This window comes from Lagopus muta, chromosome 5 (genome assembly GCF_023343835.1).
Source record: "Lagopus muta isolate bLagMut1 chromosome 5, bLagMut1 primary, whole genome shotgun sequence".
NCBI classification, from domain to species: domain Eukaryota; kingdom Metazoa; phylum Chordata; class Aves; order Galliformes; family Phasianidae; genus Lagopus; species Lagopus muta.
In genome coordinates this window covers 26,249,002-26,273,755 of record NC_064437.1, presented here as the reverse complement: position 1 = coordinate 26,273,755, position 24,754 = coordinate 26,249,002, and the positions used below count along the sequence as shown (strand labels likewise).

Sequence of the window (24,754 nt, the reverse complement as noted above, 5' to 3'; positions counted from 1 at the left end):
TGGGAAAATACAGACATGATACATACATAAATACATACATAAAGTGGAGAGAGGCTGGAGGAAGTAGTCAGCAATGAGCAGAAGCACTGAGGACGTGTCTTTTGAGAGAAGAAGTGGGCAGACAAAGATTCTTTTTTAATGTGAGACATGTTAAAGTTGTTTTTAAAATTGTCTGCTCTGTTTAGGAGAAAAAACAATTGGTTAAGTTGGAGAAAGAAAGCATTGAGAACTGGGAGAGGTGAGACCAAGAGCTACAGTAGGAAGGGCTTGGAATGAACTTGGGGGGGTAACTGGAAGTCTGTCTGTTAACAAGTGTCTGCAGGGGGCTGTGTGATCCAGGCCTGTGTTTTCTGTGGTCAAGTTGAAAAAGGAGCAGCTTGGATTAACCTGCTCTCTTGTAAGGCTTGTTGAACACTCCACGGTGGTCTTGGGAGGTAGTCAAAACCTATTCTGGTTTTATGTGTGGCACACTACAAAGTAGCTTTTCGGGTTATGCCTCTGCTATGTGGAAGGCAGAGCACGTCAGGAAATGTTTTCCAAATGATTAGTTACCAAGTATGAAGAGCCCAGCTTTATTTCTCATGGAATGGTAAAAGGTCTTTCATAAGGGGACTCTACAGGATGGAGTCCATCTTTTAAAGGCAGAAAAATGTTATAGTTGAGCCTGGTCAGTAAAGGATTTTAACTTAATAGATGACATGAGCGCTGGGCCTCTTAAAGTGCAACTCTGTGCCCTCTTCAAAATAGGCTGCTCAAATAATGAATGATGAGGTAGTTCCTTCCCCAGCCCCAGTGATATCTGTACAGGCTTCAAGATCTCTCATGCAAATTGTGTCCAGTTTGGGGCTGCGCAGTACCAGGCAGATGCTGACACTGCAGTGAAGGTCACCAGGCTGATCAGAAGGCTGCAGCACATACTGTGCTGGGATAATTTAAAGGTACTGTGTTTATTGAGGATGGGAAACAAAACTTGTCCAGAGGAGAACCTTACTGTTATCTACAAGCACTGCATCAGGAGTTGAAGATGGAGCCATGCTCTACTCAAAGTTCCACAGTGACATGCTGAGAGGCAGCAGATGTCAAGTGTGGGGAATTCTAATTACCTAATGGGACGTTTTTAAGCCATAATCATTGTTCAAGCAGTGGAACGGTTTGTTTAGAGAGATTCTGGAATCATCTTTCTTGACGATCTTCAAGACTCCACACTTACTGTCAAGCCCCTGAGTGACCTAATCTAACTAGAGCTGCTTGGAGCGGAAGGTTGGACCAAGTGATCTCCAGAGGTCTCTTCCAACCCAAGATATTCTCTGATTCTGTGCTGTAGCCATGCAGAGTGATGCTGGCTATTTAAATTCAATTCTTCGGGCTTGCATTAAAGTGAAACTTGGAATTTAGGCAGCTGTTTTGTGGGATGTCCATCCACAAAATAAGAGCGTGTACTGCGTTAAAAAAAGAGACATTATTGGCTGTAAATATCCTCAGGGGCCATGTGTGTTGCACACATTCACAACCCAGCCACACCAGTCTGCTTCCTTGCCAATCCTTGTCCTCCTGTTCTGCTGAGGTGTGCATTCAGATTTGCATCTGAGAGCTTCTGAGAGGGCAGGACATAAAACCAAGAGAAAAATACATGATACATCCAGAGGAAGGGTTCTATTGCATTCCCTGCAGAATCAGACAGGATAAAACTGCTTTGGCTAATGCTGCTGGCTTATAGATGCTATAGAGTGTGGGGGGAAAAAGGCATGTTTCAGGGAAGAATTTGTACAGCTAAAAATTCCTCCCAGGATCCATTTTCTTTTCTCTTTTCCTTAATTTATACCGAAGGGATTGCACAGATCAGAGCATGTGAAAAGTCTTCAGAATGGAAACAAAGTAGAGATTTTTAAAACTGTTTATTCTCCACCCTTTGCCCTGTTCTATTTTGAAATTTGACGTTAGTGTCTTTTGAAAGGGAGCATATGGCATTTCTAATTAAGGCCTGTGATTTTCTGACATACAACTGAATAATGCATTCCAACTACCGTGAAGCCTTCCAGATGAAAGAGTTTCCAGGGCTGAAGCACTGTAGCTTTCTGCTGCATCTGATTGGGATAATTATGCTTTGTAACACTGATCTCCTTAGGAGCTTTGAAGGATGTTGTGTAGCATACTGACCTGGTGAGGGAAGGATTGGCTGGTGTTGATGTTCCTTGGTAAGCTTGTGCTTGAATCAGATAACAACCCAGAAGTATTAAGTGTAGCTTCTTTTCTAAGTGCTTTAGTATGGTAAGAATTTGATGAGAATTTAGTTAAAATGATCCTTCTGTTTGTTTATTTTTACATCCCCATGTTTCCATCTCCAACCAACTTTAGTGTATGTACGAAGCCTTTAGAATTAGGAGCTTTTTGTCCATTTAAAATGTTTCTTTTTTTTTTTTATTGTCATCTAATGTGACATACAAACAACCTTACTGGTTCCAAAACATAAAACCAACCTATGTTTAAATACTTTGCCATGCAATTAAAAAAAAAAAAACAACAAACATTTGTTGTGCTGTTGTACGTGCACAGCGTTTTTGCCATTAACTGTCCTTGAAATACAGTTATCTTTTGTCCTTGTGTTTTGTTACCAGATTCAAAACCTGACAATGTTTCCATTACTGACTTGCCTTTGGCAATTGCTGAGAGTAAACAATAGAAATGTGCAATTGAAGTCTGAATGACAGGGATGAAGATGTAGCTCCTTGAGATAGCTCCAGAGGAAGCTCAGGCATTCTGACACCTGAGCTGTCCGTACTCTGAGGCCTCTGAGGGTAACGGGGCTGTTTCAGCGCCTCATTTGGACTGGATTTCACTAACAAAGGTGCTGAGAGCTGCAGACCGTTTAAATTTTAGTGTTGTCAAAACTGTACTCGTGTTTAATCTTTAGCAGTGTTTTCTGCAGATAACACTAGAAAAAGCCCAGAATAACTGCAAAGCCATGATCGCATCAGGAGCTGTTCTAAAAAGTTCCCATTCACTGTAGTGAGCAGCTGCATAGGCTTCCAAAACACTTCAAAACTGGCTTGTTACTGCCTGTTTGAGCCTGCTATCCTAAGCTCATGCTATCTTCTTGAGTTGTGTGTGTTAGTCATATATAATGGCACGTATTCCTGCACAAGTCATTTGTTCTGATACTTATTTTGCTGCTTTTCCATCTGAAGCATTCTGTTCCTTACCGTGTGACCTTTAATGTGGCAGTGTCATTTTTACTGCACTTTGAGCTTATTTCGTTAAAAAAATAATTTCATTGCTCTGAGCAGGCTTTTGGAGAGCACTGTGCCACATGAGAGCAGAATGCCACAGAAAGGATGGATGTAATGAAGTGGTGTTATTGTCTGTGTTTTGCAAGAGAGTTCTTTTTATGTGAAACTCAGAGTGGATGTGACTTTTAGATAATTTTACATTGTGAAGTATCACTGAATGAAGAGCTGATTGCCTTGAATCTTTTCTCATGTAATGCTTTTCTGCATCTCAGCCCTTTCTCTCATAACAGCCCTGTCAATTCTTCTGTAGCCTTGTCTTTTAAACTTTATGGTGACTTTACTAATACATTTATTTTGTCAAATCCACCAACCATTCTTTAGAGTTCCACTAATACTATCTATGTCTCTTGCTTGTTTCGAAGCTGATAAGTGAGAAGAATTTGTCTGACACATTTATGTATGCGTCCTTAATGTCTGTTCTTTTTTGGTAAATCTGTGCATGCTTTTGTTTTCTTGTTTGTGTCTTTGTTTTTATTTTGCAGAGAGTGATAATGAACTCTCCAGTGGCACTGGTGATGTGTCAAAGGATTGTCCTGAGAAGATTTTGTACTCCTGGGGAGAATTACTAGGGAGATGGTAATGCTTCTTTTTTTATATATAAAAATTTAGATTTTAAGCATTAATTTTTTCTTTGTTTTTGAGCCTTATATGGAATATATATATATATATATACATATACATATATATATATATATATATATATATATATATGTATATGTGTATATATATATAATATGCAGGAAGCTTGAAACTCTCTGCTTTACAGGAGAGCTGCTGTGGCTGAGGTACATTTCATTGAATTGTTTAGGAAGGCTCTTCCTTCTCTTCTTTCATGTGCTTTGTATCAGCACAAGAAATTCTGGAAGGACTGCGACCCTCACTGTAAACTGTTTCTGGTGAAGAGTAAGATGATTTGTAAGCCTGGAGCAGCATGAATTCTGTGCTTTAATTTCTGTGCTTTAATTAAGCACAGCAGTGTATGTTTTGCCAAGAGAGAAAAAGACAGTGAATTTGCTGCTTCTGCAGGACCTTATGCTGTTAGCAAATGCCAGAACCACTTACTTGGTTTTGTCTTTATAAGTAATAGCTCATACTGCTTGGGTCAAATATAATCATAGGTTCTTAACCCAAAATTGGCACAGTTGGTTCTTCCCTGCTCCAAAAAGAGCTGAAAAACGTTTTAAGGCTTAGTAAGATGCTTTCCCTCTTTACTTGACCACCTTGTCTGTTTGGAGATGAAACAACCCTTTATTGCAGATCTTAGATGTAAGGGACACCTTGTGGAGAGGCCACCTCGATGAGACACCACCGAGTTCTCAGCAGAGCTCCTCCTTCCTGCCTTTGTTTTCATCATTTCTCACCACATTTTGAGTGCTGAAGAAAATGAGGAAGTGTGTGGAAATTGATTGATCCCTGTACACAGGCGCCTTCCTCCTCTGGGATGGCTAGAAACAGATCTGCTCTGGAGCTATTCAGGACTATCCAAGGCTTGTTCTAAAGGCCATCCCAAAGAAAGAATTTATAAATGGTTTGAAATCTTACATCTGGCACCACAAAACCAATGAGCCACTTAAGTCAGAGGATCTTTTGGTGGTCAGACATCCCAGTTGCAGTAAGTTAAATACAGGATGAGAAATGAGATGTCCCAGTTAGCTTGAAGTCTAGCAGTAGCATTTTGTTTAGCAGAGTCTCATACAGTATTCCCTTTTGAGATGAATTGAAATACATAAAGGACTTGGATTCTTAAACAGCGTTATGTTACATTTTAAGAACAAAACCTGGAAAGCGTAACATGAAAAAATTTTGACAATTTGAAATGTTTTAAACAGTGCACCATATGCTAAAGGAGTATCTGTGTGCTTGTAGAAAGCGTAAAGAAATAAATAGGAACGTTTTCACTTGGGGAAGTGGTGTGCCCATTTGCCTTGTAGGTGAAAAATTCCTTGCATTTTAAATTCTCCACGTCAGTTAATTGAAATGTCACTGTAAGCTCATGGACTGAGTCAGCAGAAACATTGCTCCAACAGTCTCCTTCAAAGGGCACGGCAGCGCAAGGAATAATTGCACAAGAAGATGGGGTAAGCAGTTGGAAAGCAGTGGAATGCTTTTAATTTATTTCACAAAGCCTATTCCTCACTACATCCTAAAGTTGCTAAAGTGTTACTGCTGCTGTGAAGCTATCTAAATACATGTCAGCTGCAGTAATGTACTGTGGCATGCTCAGTTCCTGATAGTGAGCATGGCGTGATGAGGTGTTGTAACATGGAAGGAGCATCTCCCTTAGTGGCTGCTGGAGGTTATTAGTATTGTTTCTTAGCATGACTCAGCACACCCCTGTGATGTTTATATGGGAATGTTCCTTTTTAGCTGTTGATTTTATCTTATCTACTTGCTGACTCATTAGCGAAGGCTTTGTGTTTTATATACAATGCATATGACCAGATCCACTTAATAACCAAGCTAATCTGATATGAAGTGTACAGTGAATAGTTTGTACTTGCAAAACTTAAAGTCTCTATTGTACTTTATTTATACCTGGATGTATGCTTCATCATACTGTAGCTATTTAGAGTTTGTGACTCTTTTAGTCTGTGAATATTGTCTTTGCTTTCAAACTTCTTCCTGTCATGGCACTACTAATGTGCCCTGCCTCAGAATATACCAGAAAAAGGAGCAGGGCCTGGCAAGGCCTTCGTTTTGGCTGACTGAATGATGAAGTTTGAAGTTACTTCTGTTGCACCGCATGCTTAAAATTAAAGCTAATCACTGTTTTTAAAAGCATTATGCATAGTAAGTCATGCCTTCCGGCCCGTCCCCGGTGTCACAGTGATTTGAGACAACGGGGGTATCATGGATACCATCCTCTGAGTATGGGACAAAGAACATTGTTTAGAGTGGCTTTTAAATGGAAACAGCAGTGGAAAACTGTTCACATCTTAATGAGCCGCTTCAGAGAATGAGTACTCCAAACATTTATATAAAATTGAGGGTCAAATTATGGGTTATTTAATTAAATGGCAGCTTGCTAGCATTTGGCTAAACTGTAGCTCTTAGCATTCTCCTGCCAGTAGAACTGAAAAACATAACAATGGTCAAAACAATAACAAAGCAAATTCCTGCAAGCATTTTGTACCTTAGCAAGAGTAGCATCAATTCACACGGCCTTCTTGCTGCACTGTTAGGAAAATTGTCATAATAAATCAAACCGAGGTTTAATCTACAGCAGTAAACACCATTATCTCAGAAAGGGTTTTTAAATATCTGTGTCTGAACGCTGTGCAGTGTTGTACGTGCAGTTGTTTTATCCTGAAGGCATGGGCTCAGTTGTGAAAAATACCCTGCCTTCAGTATCCGATCTATGTGGTTGCAGGCTCCTCACATTTATGTGTGCCCACTTTTGAGGGTTACTGACATGGTTCTGGGGGCAGGGAAGAGCCAGCCTGGTGCTGCAGCATGGCCTGGTGGCTGTGCAGCCTCATGGGCAGCTGTGCTTGGGGTGCTGGCATTTTAGCAAGCTGCAAGTCAGGGCTGCTGTGCAGTTTGCTGTGTGTTCATGGAGCTTGGGGTAAGAGCAGGACTGCAGATCTTTCTGTTAGCACTTAAGGTCACCTTCTGATTGCTCCCAGAATGTCATTCCCTATGCAGGGAACTTATGCTAAACATACACGTTGCACATACAGTTTAGTTTTCCCTTTCAATTCAGTTACTTTTTTATTGACCAGTTTATTGACCAGTTCAGTTTCTACAGTTTATTATTTTAATTCTCATTACCATTTCTCATCTTCCCTGGCATAACTTGGGAAACCACTATATTTTGCCATTGGTTCTCGCTGTAAATCCTTGCTTCCCATCTGACGAATACTAGTTAGTATGACCCGTGGAAGAAATGTTTATAGCTGATGACTCTTAGTTTTCAGAGCACTATTGGAAAGCTTGAGCTCTTTTTGTCTCACTTTCTGTTCACATAATGTAACAGGTGAACGGTTCTGTGTTTCTCAGGCACAATAACCTTGTGGTGAGACCCAACGGATTGTCCACGCTGGTGAAAAGAGGAGTTCCCGAGGCACTGAGAGCAGAGGTTTGGCAGCTGCTGGCAGGATGCCACGACAACGAGGCAATGCTGGATAAATACAGAATTCTCATCACAATGGTAAGTGATTTTTTTTTTTTTTCCCCTTCTCTTTTTTGAGGAGTTAAAATGAATTCTACATTTTATTACAATTTTAATCGGTGGCAAAGTAGCAGAAGAGTGGAGCGTTTTGGCTTGTTTGAAGCAACTGAAGTTGTGATGGTGACTTTACCTCCTGCCAGGGGTACCTGCTGAATGACATTAGCGACAGAAACTGCTGACCTATATCTGCAGTAATACTTGACATTTAGGCTTTCTCATCTCTTGCTGAGATGATAATAAGCACATCAGCTTCTTGTCCAGGTGTTTGCTTTTTGAATTCATACCTTTGTTTTTCAGCAGTTTCTGTTTACTCTGTGTCTTATTTTCCTGCTTTTTAGTAAGAAATAAGGATACAAACTTGAGTGGTTTTTATTTTGTTGTTTAAAAAAGAAATTCAGAAATATTTTCCTTAAGAGAAGACCAGTCTCTTTGTGGTACAGATGGTTTGAGAGGACTGCGTCAGTAATCTGTTCCTATTCCACACATCAGTGCTACCAGTGCAGTCAGTGAGCGCTTGAAGTTGTCTGTGGTGTTGTCCCAGACTGCTTATAGGTGTAAGCTAAAGATTGAGAACCACTGGGTTATGCTGGCAAAAACTTTGTGCAGTGTGAGTATGTTCACTTACTGTGATTCTACAATTCACCGCAGGGTGCTCATGCACTTTGAGGGGGAAAAAAAGCAGTATCAAGAATGGTCACAATGGCACAAATAGGTGAATATACTTCTGTATGTTGATCAAAGAAAATGTTGGATTCATTGTATGGAGAATGAATCACATGTCCACAGAAAAGTTCTGGGGTAGAGGTTGTTAGTAAATGCTTCCTTTCATAATCTTGTGACATCTTTTTGATGCTTGTCCTGTTTGTCTGACCTACCAGCTTTGTCGGTCAAGTTTAAAAAGTCCCAGCGTGAGATCTGCCATCATGACTTCTTTTTCCTTTACCAATTAATAGAGTTATTTTGACGGTGTACATTTTTCTTTTTGAAGTGGTACTTGGGTTGTATTTTCCTTGGAAACCATTCGCAGGACATCTGTCAGCTGTATGTTGCATCAAAGCCACCTCCATTATTTTTCTGCTTGCTTTCCAAAAGTGGCAAATATGTTTTTTTCACTGTGGAGGAGGGAATGGAGAGCTTCTAAAATACAAATCTGATCTTGAAGCTAGGGTCTCATGCCTCAAAAATACCTTGCCACATTTAGCCTTTTCATGGTAGAAGTATTTAGGTGGTGTGTATTTTGGAAGATGATAGATGCTGCACACACTGGTATGGATTATGGAATGATTTGCTGAAGCATTTGTGCAAATTCAGTTTTCTTCTGAAATAAATCTATTCTGAAATCATAAGCTTTCTTCTGTAGCCAAAGCACATGTAGCTACTGGTGATAACATCACCCAGCATACATTGGACAAAAGAGTTCATAAAAATAAATGGATGAGAGGGCTACTGTGCCAAACTAAAGATAGGCCTGTTGTTGGTTGGATGCAATAGAAAAACTTGTCAGACTTTTTGTAGGAACTTTCTGTGCTATATCTGAAGAAAACCGGTTTCAGTTCTATGTGCTTGTAAAGTGAATTAAGCTACTTAAGGATTGTCATACATCTGTTCTTCTCTGAGTCCTGCTGAAAGCTTTCTGGTAGCAGTATTTTATGTGTATCAGTAATGAGATGCATGTTCAGCAGATTTGTAATGCAAGTATTATTCAATTGTTCACTTTCTTCTGTGTGCCAGAGCAGAACTGATTTTTCTGCATTGTTTGTGCACTGCTGTCCCAATATATGAACACGTGCGTGATTTTTTTCCATAATTAACTTTTCTTCCCACCAAATATATAGCTTTCATTTTGATTCTTTCCGTTTGTGCATACATCTGGGCAGTTTCATTGTCTCCTTGACTACTTCAGAATTTTCAGTAAGCACGTGCATCCTTGAGCATCTTCCTGTAAGACACTGCAACATGGTAAGAGGTGGCAACGTTCTGCATTTGACTGTCCTGAGAGTCAGGTGTGTCAGAGGTGGGAGCACCATCTGTGCCATGCCCTGCTGCCTGCTTGCCCCTGGTACAGCTCTCCCTGACCCAGATGCCTGCTTGCCTTGGAGCTGCAGCCATGCTGTCCCAGGCTGCTCCATCTCCTAGCTTCTTATCACAGCTCTCTCCCAACACCCCGGCCCGTTTTCCTTTCTGTCATCCAGCCTCAGCAGTACTGTTCTGTTGAGCTGCCAATTGCACTGCCTCAGAAAGAGCGAAGACACCTGGAAATCAATGGAAGAAGCTCTTCACGTGGAGATCTGTAAGGAAGAAAGTTTATGGAGGTGCAGGTTTGCTTTTCTTTGTCTGCTGATCAAAACAATATGACTAAACAGTGTCACTCTGTAGAACAGTGTGGAGTGCTGCAGTCATTAACTTAGCATTAGCCATTACTTCCTGGTAATGTAAGGAATGCTGGTCAGTTTTCTTGAATGTATTTCTTGACTATAATAGCACATTTGATTATATGGGATCTACAAAATTTTTTTTCTAAAGCAAATTGTAGAGAACTAACTTGAGGAACAAATCTTGAAAACTGTCATTTTACTGTCACAGGTTCTATGTTGATCTGATAGCTAGGGTTACCTGTATTGGGCTTATGATGCCTGATCTGTGGATGCATCTTCTGGGCAACACAAAGAAACATATTAAGTGCTGGAGCTTTAAAACTACTGGGTGAGTCCTGGGAAACTGCTTGCTGCGGAAGGAGAACAGTGTTGATAGACTGAAAATGGGGCTCTTGTGAATGGTAGCACAATCTCAATATAAAGATTTACTAAGAAACTGTGATACAAACACGGCCTTTCTGTTAGGGAAGTGTTTTGTTCTGTGTTTTCTGTCAGGGGCGAATAATTTGGGTTTTGTTTTAGTGTTTCAGTTCAACACAGAAAGAAAAATGTCTGACCTAGTTAGAAAAATCAGTGCTGTTCTTACTGGCTCGAAAAGGCAAGTCCTGTCATCCCCTGTGCTGGAGGTCAGCAGGCTGCTGAGAGCCATCTAGTGAGCTGTATTTCCAATCCCAGAGCCTTCTCATGGCAGCATGTTTCCCATCTCTGCTTTGAGCTTCTGGGAGGGCGAGGAGGGAGCAGCACTTCTGTGCTGAGAAATACTTCCTTACTGACAAGCCACTGCTCTGTCTTACATCTCCTGCTGAGTTCCAGCTTGGTGATTGCTGTGAGCCTCTCAGAAATCTTGACTGGAGCACAATAGCAGGCCTTGCGTACAATTTCAGAAAGTGGGAGTTGTGATTTGGCAGTGTTTCATTTCTGGCATATATGTAAATTTGTTCTGTATAAAAATTCCCTGCAGTTACCTTTATGACATGTGAGCCACGGGCTTCTGACCCTGCTGCATGTGGCACCGTGCAGAGGGGAAAAGATGTGCGTTAGCAGAGATAAATATGTATTTCTCTCCATTTGTTAAGTAAGAAACAAATGCAAATCTCTGAGAAAACTGCTTACATGATGATAATGAAGGGATAATATTGGTATTTATAGAGTTCCTGTAAAGTCATGTCAGATCTGTTTGTTAGATGCAGATGAACAGGACTAAGACACAAAGGTGGGTTGCTTCAGTGATGGAGGCTTTCTCCTGTGTGTGTGTGACAGGAGTTCTTGTTCACCTTCCCATTCCCTCTCAAGTTGCTCAGGTGGCCTTTTTCCATGAGGAGATATATTTGGAGCTCCCATAAATTAACCAGTGCAAGGCACAGTTTACCCCATTTGCAACTGATGTGACTGGTAGTGGTCTTCAGCAGCCATGATGCTCTGTCACATCTCACTGACCCTGTCAGAACTGATGTGTAAATGGTTAGCAATCTGCTGTCACTTGATGGCAGCAATAAGGTAATATTTGCTTGACTTTTTTTTAATGCAAGTTTGTTAGCATAGGTAGAAAATGGAATGTGGAGGAGATTACAAGTGAGCCACTGTGTCTAATCTGATGTGATAAAATGCAGTTGGCTTTGAAACTGGTGCCTTGATACCATGTTTGTTATTTGTGCGAAAGGGTGGCATTAAAACTGTTCAGTTGTGGATTGAGAGTTACATGCATGGTTTGAGTGGAAAATTAACCAAGCTTGTTATTTGCAGCTATACCAAAGACTGTGATACTAGCACCAGGAAGAGGAATATCTTTTGTCTCAATGGCATCGTGCAGGGTTCCACTGCTCAGTGCTCTGAGACTAATTAATCAGTAAGGGAGGCTAATTAAAAAGATGACTGTTCACCAGCTGCCACAGCAGGTTGGTTAATGGACTGAAACATTAGAGTATTTTCGTGGCAAATATTTGTGTTCAGAATTCTGCATCTGTTTGACCTCAGTGAATCTGGGAGAGCTGTTTACCCTTCTTTGTGGAGTGGAGCAACTTCTGGGTTTTCTGCTTGGTTCCATGGGGATTGTCCATGTCATCTGAGCTCTGCCTACTGAGCAGGCTGATTACCAACAACAGAGAGCATCCGGAATGGCATATAAAACTGTCTGCTTTTCTTTCTGTTTTTTTTTTTTTTCCAGCAGTTTTTTGAAAATGTATCTGTCTGTAGTGAAGCATTCTCATTATTCCCAAAACGACTGGCAGGTTTTCTTCTGAGATGTGTTCTAATGACAAATACCTATGGAAAATCATAAATGTTCCTCCTTTGAAGGAAAGAGAAGAAGATTCTTAAGATCTTTGATTGTCTCAACTCTTATCACTAGGAAATTTCCGTGATAATATATTGGAAAATGCCAATTTCTGATGTTTTGGTTCTACCTTTTTATTTGCATCTTTATATCATTTTCTACTAATAGGAAAAGACTCACTTCTCTTCTAGAGGTGCTAGATATCAATGGTACAGCTATATGCTTATTGATGATTAAAAAAAAAAAAAGCTGTTACGATGATCAATTATCAATTACTAGAAAGTCACTTTTTCAGTAGGCTAAAAGGAGATACGTAATACTTCACAGAATCACAGAATTGTAGGGATTGGAAGGGATCTCTGGATGCCATAGAGTCCAACTCCACTGCTAAGGCATATTCCCTTTGGTAGGTCACACAGGAAAGCATCCAGGGAGGTTCTGAATATCTCCAGAGGAGACTTCACCACCTCTCAGGGCTGCATGTTCCAGTGCTCTGTCACCTCACCGTTGTTTTCCTTCATGTTTGTATGAACTTCCTATGTTCCAGTTTCTGCCCCTTGCCCTTGTACTGTTGCTGGGCACTACTGAAAGAGCCTGGACCCATCCATTTGCCTCCTGCCCCTTAGACACTTATTAGCATTGATGAGATCCCCTCTTAGTCTTCTCCAGGCTGAACAGCCCCAGGTCTCTCAGCCTTTCCTCATATGGGAGATGCTCCAGGCCTTAAGAATCTTTGTAGCCCTTCACTGGACGATCTGTAGAATTTCCCTGCCTTTCTTGAGCTGGGGAGCCCAGAACAGGGCACAGTACTCTGGATGTGGCCTCACTAGGGCAAAGTTGAGGGAGAGGATCACCTCCCTTGACCTGCTGGCCGCACTCTTGTTAATGCACTGCAGGTCCCGTTGGCTTTCTTGGCCACAACTACACACTGCAGGCTTGTGGCCAACCTGTTGTTCCTCAGGATATCCAGGTCCTTCTCTGCAGAGCTCCTCTCTGGCAGGCCATCCCTAACCTGTACTGATGAGTGTGGTTAATCCTCCACAGGTGTGGGACTCTACATTTGCCCTTGTTGAACCTTACATGATTCCTTTCTGCCCAACTCTCCGGCCTATCCAGGTCTCACTGAATGGCAGCGCAGCCTTATAGTGCGTCAACCATGTCTCTCAGGTTTGTATCGTCAGCAGACTTGCTGAGGTGCACTCTACCTCTTCATCCAGGTCATTGATGAAGATGTAGAATAAGCCCAGACCTGCTACTGACCCTTGAGGAACACTGCTAGCTATGGGCCTCCAACCAGACTCTGTGCTGCCAGTCACAACTCTCTGAGCTCTAGTCAGTCAGCCAGTTCTCAGCCCACCCCTCTGTCACTCATCTGTCCCACACTTGCTTAACTTATTGATGAGGATGTTATCAGTGACAGTGTCAGAAGCCTTGCTGAACTCAAGGTAGACAGCGTCTACTGCTCTCCTCATTGACACAGCCAGTCATGACATCACACAAGGCTACCAGGTTGGTCAAGCATGATTTCCTCTTGCAAATGCTGACTTCATCTGATAACCTTCCTTTCTTTTACTTCTTGGTGATGGCATCCAGAATAAGTTCTTCCATCAACTTGTATCTTGTTCGAAACAGAACAGCACAATAACTGTGCAGGAACAGATAATCAGACACATACATAGCAATTCCAGTTTTGTGTTTGTTTTATATTCAGCTAACTCAATATCTATTGGCAGGTTCTTAGTTTTACTTGTATCTGCCTTCCCTAAAGGGGTGAGAATAGGATGGCTTTTACTTACCTGATCTGTTAAACTTGATTGTTCATTTTGGGTCAGATAGATTTGTGATGTTTTTATAATTTAATGTGGTTTCTAGGGAAAGATCCAATCAAACACTGATTGGATTGATGGGATGTCTCGTCTTTGATATTGGTTATTATTGCCTCATTAGTGGTATTTTGGTTACTGCTAGAGGTTAATTTTCCCCTCTACGTGTTGTGGCATAACAAATTATATCTGAACTGAAAATACTTTCCAGAAATTAATAAGAAAATACTGCCTCTGAAGAGCAGACGTTGACAGAGGTTTTAATTCTTTAAAGAGCTTTATTTAAATTCAGACTTCAGATAAAAGGTTTAGTTTATTATGAATGTGCCAAGGTATCTAGTCACATAGTAAATGTTAATACTTCTGTTAGAAATTCAGGAATGAGATGTCCCTGAGGTGAATTTAATTTGTCAAGTTTTGATTCATTTATTGCTCATCTGGAGAAAATTTTTCAATTTTGTGTGCACGGAAGGGAAAACCTTGTACTCACTCTTTGTCTCTGAAGGAATTCTTATGTTTAATGACAGCTCTTTGCAGAAAGAAAAAATAGCATCCATCAGTAATTTCTGTGTTATCTAAATTTTAACCTTTATACATGGTATTAAAAAAATATGTAAAATAATTCCAAATTTTTTTTCAGGGCCTGTGTAAAAATTAGAAAGCATTCTACCATATGCAGAATTGTCCTGCATTTTCTCTTCTGTGCTCAACCACTTAGGATAACACTGATGGCAATCAGGATGCAACCCTGACTCTTGGGGCACTGTAAGACGTACCAGCTCTAAAAATCACATGCACTCACACATCTGTTCTGAAGGGTAGAGTGCAAATGAGATTTGCATTTGTCCTCCTGGAGGCCACCTTCTGTTGGGATCTGTGTGAATTTATAATCCGTTATCTGCAGAAGCAGGGGAGCATCAGTTGAAATAGAATGGTAATAACAGTATTATGGCCTGAATAGGCTTAACTGATGGCTACTGGAAGAACTGATACTTAAATTCATGTCCTCATAGTCTCTGAATGTACACTGATATATACAATGATACAGTGTTTTGTTAGGCAGAATGGAGCAGGGATATCTCAGTATCTCTGTTCCTTTAGTGTGCAATAAAAGCTGCTAGTTCTGGTAGATGCTTCATACCTCTGAATGAGTTTTAAAGCTCTACTCTATCCCTCCATAGATAAAACACTGATAGCTATCCTAGTTTACCTGTTAACAAACCGGGATTCAAACTGATCAGTTTTTGTGCAGACAGTTGTAATAGTATAGAATCATTTGATTTGAAAGGGACTTTTAAAGGTCAGCTAGCTCTACCTCCCTGCAATGAACATGGACATCTCCAGCTCCGTCAGGGTGCTCAGAGCCCAGGCCAGCCTGAGAGCTCTACAATTCCTAACAGCATTTATCTTCTCAATGTTCTCATGGTGCTGCCTTTCATCTGTAATTCTTTGCATGCTGACTTCCTCCTAACCATTCCCTGCTTCCATGCAAAGGTCACGTAACTGCTGTTCAGGAGGCCAAGTTACTCGAGGGCTGGAGCTGTTTGAAGGTGAGCAGAAGAGACAAAGCATCATTTTGTGTACGTTGCTGTAATGGAGCAGCTAGGAGTAGAGTTCAGTGATGTTATCCGCACAGCATCTGCAGTCTGGAAATTGGAAAGCTGCACTGAAAGACAGAGCAATTGCATTTTAAATGCCTTGTTTATAAGGGTGACTAATTTCTGTTATTGCACATGTAAATTAATAGTGACATTAGTCTCCAGAAACAAATGGGGACAGCCTCAGACTGACTTGTAAATAAGAAGGCCATTTGTGCATCAGCTGGCTGCGCAACGGTGCCACACAGAAGGCACTGGCATATCCAAATGCAGTGAGTATCTAAAAATGATCTCTGTCTTGAAAATCTGAATTGCTAGTTGCAGTTTTGGCTTCGAATGGTCTTTGTCTGTATTAAAGCTCAGAGAAACTTTGCTCTTGTTCTGTTGTGTGCTTTTGAAAGCTTTAAACCAAGTATTTTCTCTAAGAACTCAGTCTGAAGTCCTAAACTTTTGCATGTAGAAGGCGGCACAGGAGTCAGTTTTCAAAGCAAGCAGTTATTTTCTGTGACTAACTGTTGAGAGCTGATATTTCAAAATCTTGGTGAGTGAGCAGTAATAATATAAGCAATGTGTGTATCACTTAAATTCAAACTACCATCTGATACATGAGAGGATCCTGATACCCTTTTCAACCTTAATTTATCTGTGACTTCTTTTAGATTGTAATTTGGGATTTATTGTTATTCATACTTGTTCTTATAGGATGCTCTAAGGAAATGAGCCAGTGTTAGGTACATTTCACAGTAATTGCTTTAAAGGAGATGAGAGACCTGTAGATCTCATTTACTGCCTGTAGCCCATAAACATTTTCTCTTTGAAATTAATATTTTCATACCAGTTAAGAGTAATTTCCCCATCAGTACCAGATTTGCAGCCGCTGCAAAAAGCAGCTGCCCTAAAGGAGACCACTTGCATCCTATTTGTGCATCTCTTCTTTCTAATAATCTTTCACATGGGTTTCTATGAACATGCCCAAATACTGCGGCAGCTAAGAATTTAGTCCAGTTGGAGATTGTCATGGGATGTTCTTTGGAACTGACAGCTGAATATTAGTGATGTTGAGCAATGTTTTAGTCAGATATAATATCTGATAGAATCATAGAGTCATAGAACGGCCTGGGTTGAAAAGCACCACAGTGACCCTCGAATTTCAACCCCCTGCTATGTGCAGGATCACCGACCACCAGACCAGGCTGTCCAAAGCCACATCTGGCCTGGATAAAGCCACGTTTCTATGGCTGACTTGTCTCAAAAGTAACCCTTTTTCGAAATCTAATCTTATTTTGACCAGATAGTACAGTATACAGCCTGACTCTAAACTAAAACCCATATTTGGGGGTGCATTTTCAGGCTGTGCCTCTTCCAGACCGTCAGCCCGCCAGGTTTTTTTTCACTGCTGGTGAAGGCAGCTGCACTGTGGTGACTTCTACATATTTCTTTGGAGAACTTCCTCCTTTTCCTATGGTAGTGGTGAGGTGCATTCCCTCTGCAGCTGCCATGCAAGGCAGAATGCAAGCGATGGATGAAGGTAGCTCTCAGGTGGGGTGTTGTTTGGTCTGCTGCATGTTTTCTTTGGAATTGAAGACCTGCACTTCAAGCAACTATGCACTTGAATTAATTTTAGACTAACACAATGAGGAAACAAATTTCATAGCAAGCTCACAACAGTTTGTCTTTTGTCTTCGCTAGCTGGTTGAGTCAGCAACAAGCCTTGAAAATATGCAGCCTGGCTCCTTCAGCCTGAGTGTTACAAAGCATGCTGCTAAAATTTTTGATTTAAGGCTTTGATTTTCCTGTTTCTAAGGTTTATCTTGACTGAAAATTGCTGTATAGTGACTATTGTACATGGAGTTTCCCCTGCAGAAGCTCTTGACTTTGTCAGGATTCCTCATTTAACATCCATTCCTGCCTCCATGTTTGCACCTCTGGAAGCACTTGTGGCTTCACGTAGTGCTTACAGGGGAATGGGTAACTGTGCACCTACCCTCAGGGATTAATACAGAGATTGAGCAAACAAGCCCATAAAAATACACTTAAATTTGTCTGTGTTACCCTTGCTGCCCTTCCTTATGTCTTGCTTGACTTTCCAGTGCACAGTAAGGAATCGGTCAGATTCTTCTCCCTTTAGTACAAATCTGAATTCTTGGCTGTGCAAGCAGTGAATGTGGATAGTTGTGGTGGCTGGGGCTCTCAGAGGGGTAAGACGGGAGTACTTCACATAGGGACTGTGGGTATACTGTGTTAAATGTCAGCCAGCATGGGCATGGGGGTGAATGCTGTGTGCGTGGTTCCAATGGAAGTTATTGCCAGTGGAAGTTATTGCCAGTAAAAGTTACTGTCTCAAGTCCCTGACGTATTTGTTAGATACTCTGCCTACTATTAATTGCAGCTTATCTGACTACGGGCCTCGGAAAGTTTCACTGTGTGCAGCTCTGTTAATTTGATAAGTGGTAATTTTGATATGTGCCTGTCTGCTGCGGGGAAGTACAGCTCACAAGGCTGACCAGCCATCTAGCAGACGCTGAAGGGGAGAATGATCTTGTAATTACAATCATCTGTATGTGTGAAGGGGCACAACTCTGCTTGCTCAGCGCAGTAAGGAGGCAGCGTAGGGTGTGCGCTGCTCCCAGTGACCAAAAGAAGTCCCAGAGGTGAAGTGTCTGCTCTCATCCAGCTCCTACCTTGTGCTCTGTGGAGCTCTCTGGAGTTTGTGCTAATTGTGAGCTCTGGAGCACCACCAAAAAGAGAACTCTACTTGTCTCTGAAGCTCTCTCTGAAAATTGAGTCATAGACGTTACATTTTAAGCCAGCAGAATGTTTGGTTATTCTACTTTTGACTGCCTTTTAAAATGCTAGTTGCCATAACAACTTTATTTCTTTATTTTTAGCACATCAGTTGCCATAACAATAAAATATAGCTTTTTGAATGTAACCATTTTTTTTTTTTTTAGCTTTATTTTACAAAGGACCTTGGGGGGGGGAAGGAAACATAGCAAAGCTTTTCTCTGTGAGCTCTTTGATTAGAACATGAGCTGATTTTTTTTTTTTTTTTTCCTTTTTTAATCTAGTTCTGTTCGATTTCTACTGATTTTGTGACTACTGAGCATTTTCATAACTTGGGCAGGAAAAGTAATGCAGATCACTGTATAAAGCCTTTCCTTATGTAGAAAACTGCTGCTGGGATTTCATTTTGTCCATTGTATGCAGTGTATTCAAGCACCATAACTGTTGGAGTCACTTCCAACTATCTTTATTTCATTATATGGACTGGCTGTAAATATGGTGTTGACAACTGCTGCTGATACAGTGATATGGGAGTGTTCTTCTTTATGCTATTGAAAGCTGTCCTTCTTTCTGCTTGCTTGTTTCTTTTTCTTACTGTAAGATAGCTTTAAAGATTGTTCTGCAGCCAATAACTTCTTTTTTTTTGTCATGTCATTCTTTATCTTATTTTTCATTAGAAGTACGAGAACAAATTATGCTCAGCTTGCTCTTGCAGCAAATATTAGAGATGTGCTGGGAAGAAAAGTGCTGAAGGAATGTGCTGTGTGCCTTTTCCAGCCCAACTAATCCCAGGGGCCAGGTGAAGATGCTGGCCTCTGCAGCATCCTGTGCAGGTGGAGCATGCAGCATCCAATGCACAGAATCCTTGCTTCTATGTGGCCTTCCAGGTAGGGTCAGTGTGTTTATCTGCCAGCTGTGGGGTGCTTACATCTGACATCTTCAAACATGAATGAAGAGCCTGATATTTAGCTTTGAGGCTCAGCTTTGAGTGGAGGAGAGAGGATTAATTGTGAGTTTAGTATTGGTGAAAAAAGTTGGCCTTGAATTTGATCTATAGGCTTGAACTCTCTGCTGCCTGGCAGCGTCCTCTCCAAATGCATTTGTAAAATACATTCATAGATTCTCTCAAAAATGTTGTATTTTGCCTGGGATTTGGCAATCCACAACATGATTGGCCCGGTAAAGGGCTGTAACAAGATGTCTCAGTGCTAGTTTTAAAGACAGCACCTAGATCTGCTTTGTAGATGTAATATAGAATTAAAACTGGAGTGAACACGAAGTAGTCAGCATTTACTTAGAGGAAAATGTATCAGTTTTTTTAGGTTTCGTGGAGCAGAACTAATGTAGATTTATTTTTTGCTGTGCACATTTATCAGAGCAGCTTTGACCTGGAAGGACTTGTAATGTTTTTGTAAGATCTAAAATCAAGTTATACCTAAAATCAAGTTATAAAAAACCCACTGCTTTTAATCATAAATACTCAGTTGGACGTTTTAAGAGGCAGTGTGATAAGGTGCCCTTGCAAAATCTTGAAACAGAACTGTAACATGGAAAGCTCATTGGTTTGCCTCTATTTGAACATAATAATAATAAAGCCATACAGAGTGCAAAAGTTGGAAGTTCTGTTCTTCAATTTTCTGCTGTTTTTTTTATTAACAAGATATTTTACCTAATATCAGCACTAACAAAGTATGTGTTTAATTCTGTTTGTTTCTTAGATGGCAAATAATGTCATTTTCTTTATTGGGCAAAGAAATATCAGAACTAATTTCTCAGCTCACATAACATTTTACATGTGCCAATTTCTATCTATAAATATAAATGTCCTCATATAATCTAATTTAAGATACAATCAGTACTTATTTGCAACTGAATGTATTTAGATGTTACTAAGCTCAAAGCACAGATATGAAATATCTTGAAACTTGACTTAGCTAGCTTTTAACTCTGGGGAAAGAAATGTGAGGAGTGCAGTGGCATTTCCAACATTCTGTTATCGTTGTGTGCCATGCCTGAGTCTGCTTCTGTTGCTGTTTGCTGATTTTTCCCTATAGACTCCTGTTGGTAAGGTGCTGCTCCTGGACCTTTCTTGTCTGCTGTTACCGATGTCAGTGGGTGCTGATACATTCCCTGGCAGCACACGGGCTATGAGTGCTACCTCTTCAGCTGTTCCAGCTGGGAGGAAAATTCAGCCTAAATGAAGCTTAAAATCTATATAAAGAAATTGTACCACGTTTCAGTTTATAAATAATTTCCATGCCATATCCTTCCCATGTTTCTCTCGTCCATTTCTTATCCAAAGTGGTGGAATAGCAGTCACATTGTTTAAAGGCAGACTTTGAAGGATCCCAGGTTTGCTTGGATTGTCCTCACCTTTTTGCTCTCAGGAAGTGATGGATCGGAGGGCTGAGTCCACATCTGGGTTCAGTACCACGTCATCCTCAGCAGATTTTGCACTAAGGTAAATATTGAATCTCAGCTGCATTTGTTAGCTCCAGCACTTCAAGCTCTCGCTTTTTCTCCTAATGGCCACTGAACAATTATTCAAGGAAAGGTTTAGGGTGGAATGTACCCATTGTGTAAGCAAAGCTAACTTGTCCCTGAGATCAGGCACACGTTTCCAGGCAGCCTGTCTTATTCAGCTGGTGCTTAATGGGAGCTGTGACCATAAACGGGGACGGAATCTGTTTTTGACACGCACCTGTGAATTTGTCCTGTAGTGCTAGCTCCCAGGCAGCAGTGTTTTTAGTAAGAGGAACTGGAGTGAAGTGGATGATCTGAAGGGTTTTAAGCTGTTTTTGAGAAGAAGATAAATTACTGCTGGAAGTGCTCTGTGTGTGTGCTGTAGCTCTCAGCACAGCGTTTCAGCAGTCGGCAGCAGCACCTTGCTTCCGAGTGTTTTCTGCCTCTCTTCTGTGTGCATGCCTATCTTTAGTAAGTGAACAAAGGTTACAGAGGGGAGATCTGTCATGTGAGTCTGTCTTTGTGAAGGGGAAAGGTGCTGTGTTGAGGTGGAAAAGGAGGAGCCGTAGGTGGGCCTGGCATGGAGTTCTGTGCTACGTTTGGAGGGCAAAATAGAGGTGATGCTCTTGGGTGCACTAAAGTTAGTATTGTGCACGGGTTTTTTTGTTTGTTTTATTTTGTTTTTGAAGAATGGAAATTATCTGTACGTGTACTTCAGCTTTGCTCTTGTTGCATCCAAACTTGTGCTTCTGCAAGCCTGACAGATGTGCACAGGTGTGAATCTTGGGTTTGTATCTTGGGAGCCGCTGTTGGACGGGGCTCGGAACTTGGTTTCCTAACCAAGGTTGCAACAGATTATTCGCTGTATGAATTCATTAAGTCAGAATGGCTCTCAGCAGATCATGCTGTAGTTTAAGACAAGTATTTGGCTTTCATTAGGTGCAGGTAGGTGATCACAGTGTTTGGCGTTTGTTTTTTACTAACATTAAAAACTGTTGTTCTGGCTATGCTGAAATAGAATTACTGCTTATGCTGACAGAGCTTATGCTTCTGTCAAGTCAGCAGGAGTGCCTTTGAACAGATCATCTCCTGGTGCCCAGTTGTTGATAGGCTTCTAGAATACCAATTTAGACGTATCTGTGGCATTTTGTTCCAACTTTCTGGCTTGCTGCAGAAAAAGGTATTAGTAAAACCACAGCTGTGTCAAAGTGTGCCTTCAAGAAACGTATAGGAGCACAGTATTAAAATCAGCAAGGGGGTTGAACTGGGTGATCTTTGAGGTCCCTTCCACCCCTGTGATGTTACTGCTGGTTTAAGGGCAGGTGGTTGAGTTGTGATTGCAGCCACATGACCTGCTCTGAGGGTGCATCCCTGAGCTTTTTCTTTTTCATACCATCCAAAGACTTTTTTTTTGCCATTTTTCCGTGGTCCATTTTTGATCATTTGAAGGCTTTTCTTTTCCCATGCAGCCAGTTAGCAACAGTGTCCTTACGCTGCTTTTGTCCTAAGTGCTGTTTCTTCAAGCAGATGCTGTGTTTAATTCCTAAGGAATACTAATGATCACCATTCATTACACTTGACAGCATTTCCCTGAGGAAAGTTCATTTCTTTATGGATGGTTTACTCCAGGGTGTTTTATTTTGATTGAGTTGAAGCTCAGAAGTTTGGGAGGGCTTGTTGCTCTGAACTGAGTGTGTGAATTCCATTTATCATGTAATCTTGAGAACCTTCTTCCAAAGGAAAGTCTTACTGAATGTAGGACTCAGAAAAATAACCGAGTCTCAGGTAGTTATGTTTGAAAGGAAATTGTAGCATTTTACTCAATGAGTTTGCTCAATGTTTATTAAATACAAGAATACTGTTGGTAGCCAGTTGTGAAGTTTCAAACCTTACAAGTGGTGATAGTAATTGCTAAATAACAGCATGAAAGGGCTGCACAGGAAACTTGCAAACATGAATGCTCAGCTTTCTGTACTGATCCATCACAACACAGAAATGATAGTTTTTGCCAATTTCTCGTTCTGCATGGCAGAATGGTAATTACCTAACATTTGTATGAGACTGGCTAATATTTATCACATTAGAAGCAGCAATGGAGGCGGAATGAGTGCAGCAGAGGAGCAGGCAGCACCAGAGCTTGCATGAAAAATGATCAGTAGTTCCCTTCTGCATCCTTTGCACCTTGACCTTTCAGAAAGCTGCTGTCTCCTTCCAGCCCGTTATCCAAAACTGGCACCGTGTATCTCATCACTTGATCTTTTCTGCAGTCACTGGGGTATGGGGGCCATTGTGTTATAAAATGCAGATCCTCATTTCTTTTCCACCTCTGCTGCTTTAGGTTGCAGTGCAAGCTGCAGGCTTGATAGAGCAATGTTTTCCTGGAGGCACTAAAATCAAAACGGGTGTTCACATGATGTTGTGGACCACTAAATACCAGAGGCAGTAAAGGTAAAAGTACAGTGAGCTGAAGAAACACCTTTGTTCTATAGGCTCTGAAGGTGGGTAGAGGAAAACAATAGGAGGAGCTGAGGAGAAGAGATGGCGTCGAGCTGGTAGAGAGCTGTTAACAACAATGTCATTCAGGTCTGCATCTAAATAAGTAACTATGATGTTCCTTATCCTACACTCCTGCCTGCATCTCCCTGCTCTAATCATTAGCTTAAATAAATAAATAAATAAATAAATAAATAAAAATTGAGCAAATGTAGTTGACCATTTAGTCAGCTGACCATCCAGTTTTCTAACAGAGTCCTGGAAGACTTGAAGCCGGAAATAGACCAGGAAAAAGATTATTTTCTTGCTTGGAGCTCCTAAATCAACTTCTGTGTGGACTTTTTCTGTCTGAGAAGCTTCATCTCACCTCCTCGCAGGGTCACACACATCATGCTGCTTTCACAGCCCTGAAGCTCAAGTTCCCACCACATTCCCTCTGTTTGTTTTTAGCAGGATTGGGTGGTGCGAGCCTCCTGCTCTGGCTGGCAGCTTCTGTTGTATCTAGATGATGTAACTCATAAGGAAGGTGTGGAATCGCTGCTTCTGTTCAGTGACGGAATGCTCTTTCCCTTTGCTGGACAGAACCAGCTACGGGACTTATTCTGCTTGTAAGATACCCCTGAGTAACAGCCTTTGGCTTTGCCCAATGTAATTGTTCTTTCTCACTTCCTTTCCCCTAGATGCAAATATGAAAATCCTGAAGCACACTTTGTTTAGAACTGTGCCAGAATCTTTGTGTCCCTAATGTGCAGACAGAAAGCTTCTCCCATGCAGCTTTTTCATGTTCTGCCTGTGAAGAAACGCTGCAGTGTTGTTCCATCTCTGCCTGTGATCGCGGAGCTCCATCAGGACAGGACAGCTGATTTCTGCTTTAATTCTCATTAGCCTTCAAACTCGTGGGAAATGCTGCTCAAGTTGGAGCAGTCGGGTTGCTGCTGTTGGCAGTGCTGCCTCTTGGAGCTGCTGCTGGGAGCAAGGCAGAGAGCAGCACAGGGTAGGGCTGCTGGCAGCTTGCAGCAGGGCCCTTATAGCTGCCGTGGAGGAAATCTGTTCACAAATAAGGGATGTCCACTCCCTTACTTCATCCCCTTTGTTATAATTCAGGCAACATTCATTGCACTTGCACTGAAAACCAACCAGTGGAGTTTGCTGTTAATGGGCACTCCTGCGTGGGGCCCAGCTCTGAGGATGCATTCTGTGTTGCAGCCACTCTCCATGCTGAGGCCCTGGGCTGATTCTTGTATTTTATTCAATCCTTCATACTTGTCATCATCACACAGCCACACTTTGTTCTGCTTTAGAGCACTGGAGCTGTAATGTGCTGCCTGCAGTTCTTGCTCCAGGCTGCGTATGGCAGTCCTGCCTCTGCCTTGCTTGGAGCTATGGCATTGAAATCCCTTTGTCAAACTCTCCCACGCCATTCTTCACACATGTATTTTGCTGATCCGTAGCCTAAAGTTCCAGGTTGGTATTTTCATATTTCCATTT

At 41.4% G+C, this 24,754-nt stretch overlaps 1 protein-coding gene across 5 annotated transcripts in view; it reads left to right on the top strand.

Moving 5' to 3' along the window:
* Positions 1-24,754, top strand: part of RABGAP1L (RAB GTPase activating protein 1 like) — a 201,187-nt gene that overhangs the window by 41,041 nt on the left and 135,392 nt on the right. For all 5 annotated transcript variants that reach the window (XM_048944161.1, XM_048944163.1, XM_048944160.1 and 2 more), the window contains exons 12-13: positions 3,770-3,863; positions 7,287-7,437. In XM_048944161.1, the coding sequence (XP_048800118.1) occupies positions 3,770-3,863; positions 7,287-7,437 (245 nt within the window). The remainder of the gene's footprint in view (positions 1-3,769; positions 3,864-7,286; positions 7,438-24,754) is intronic.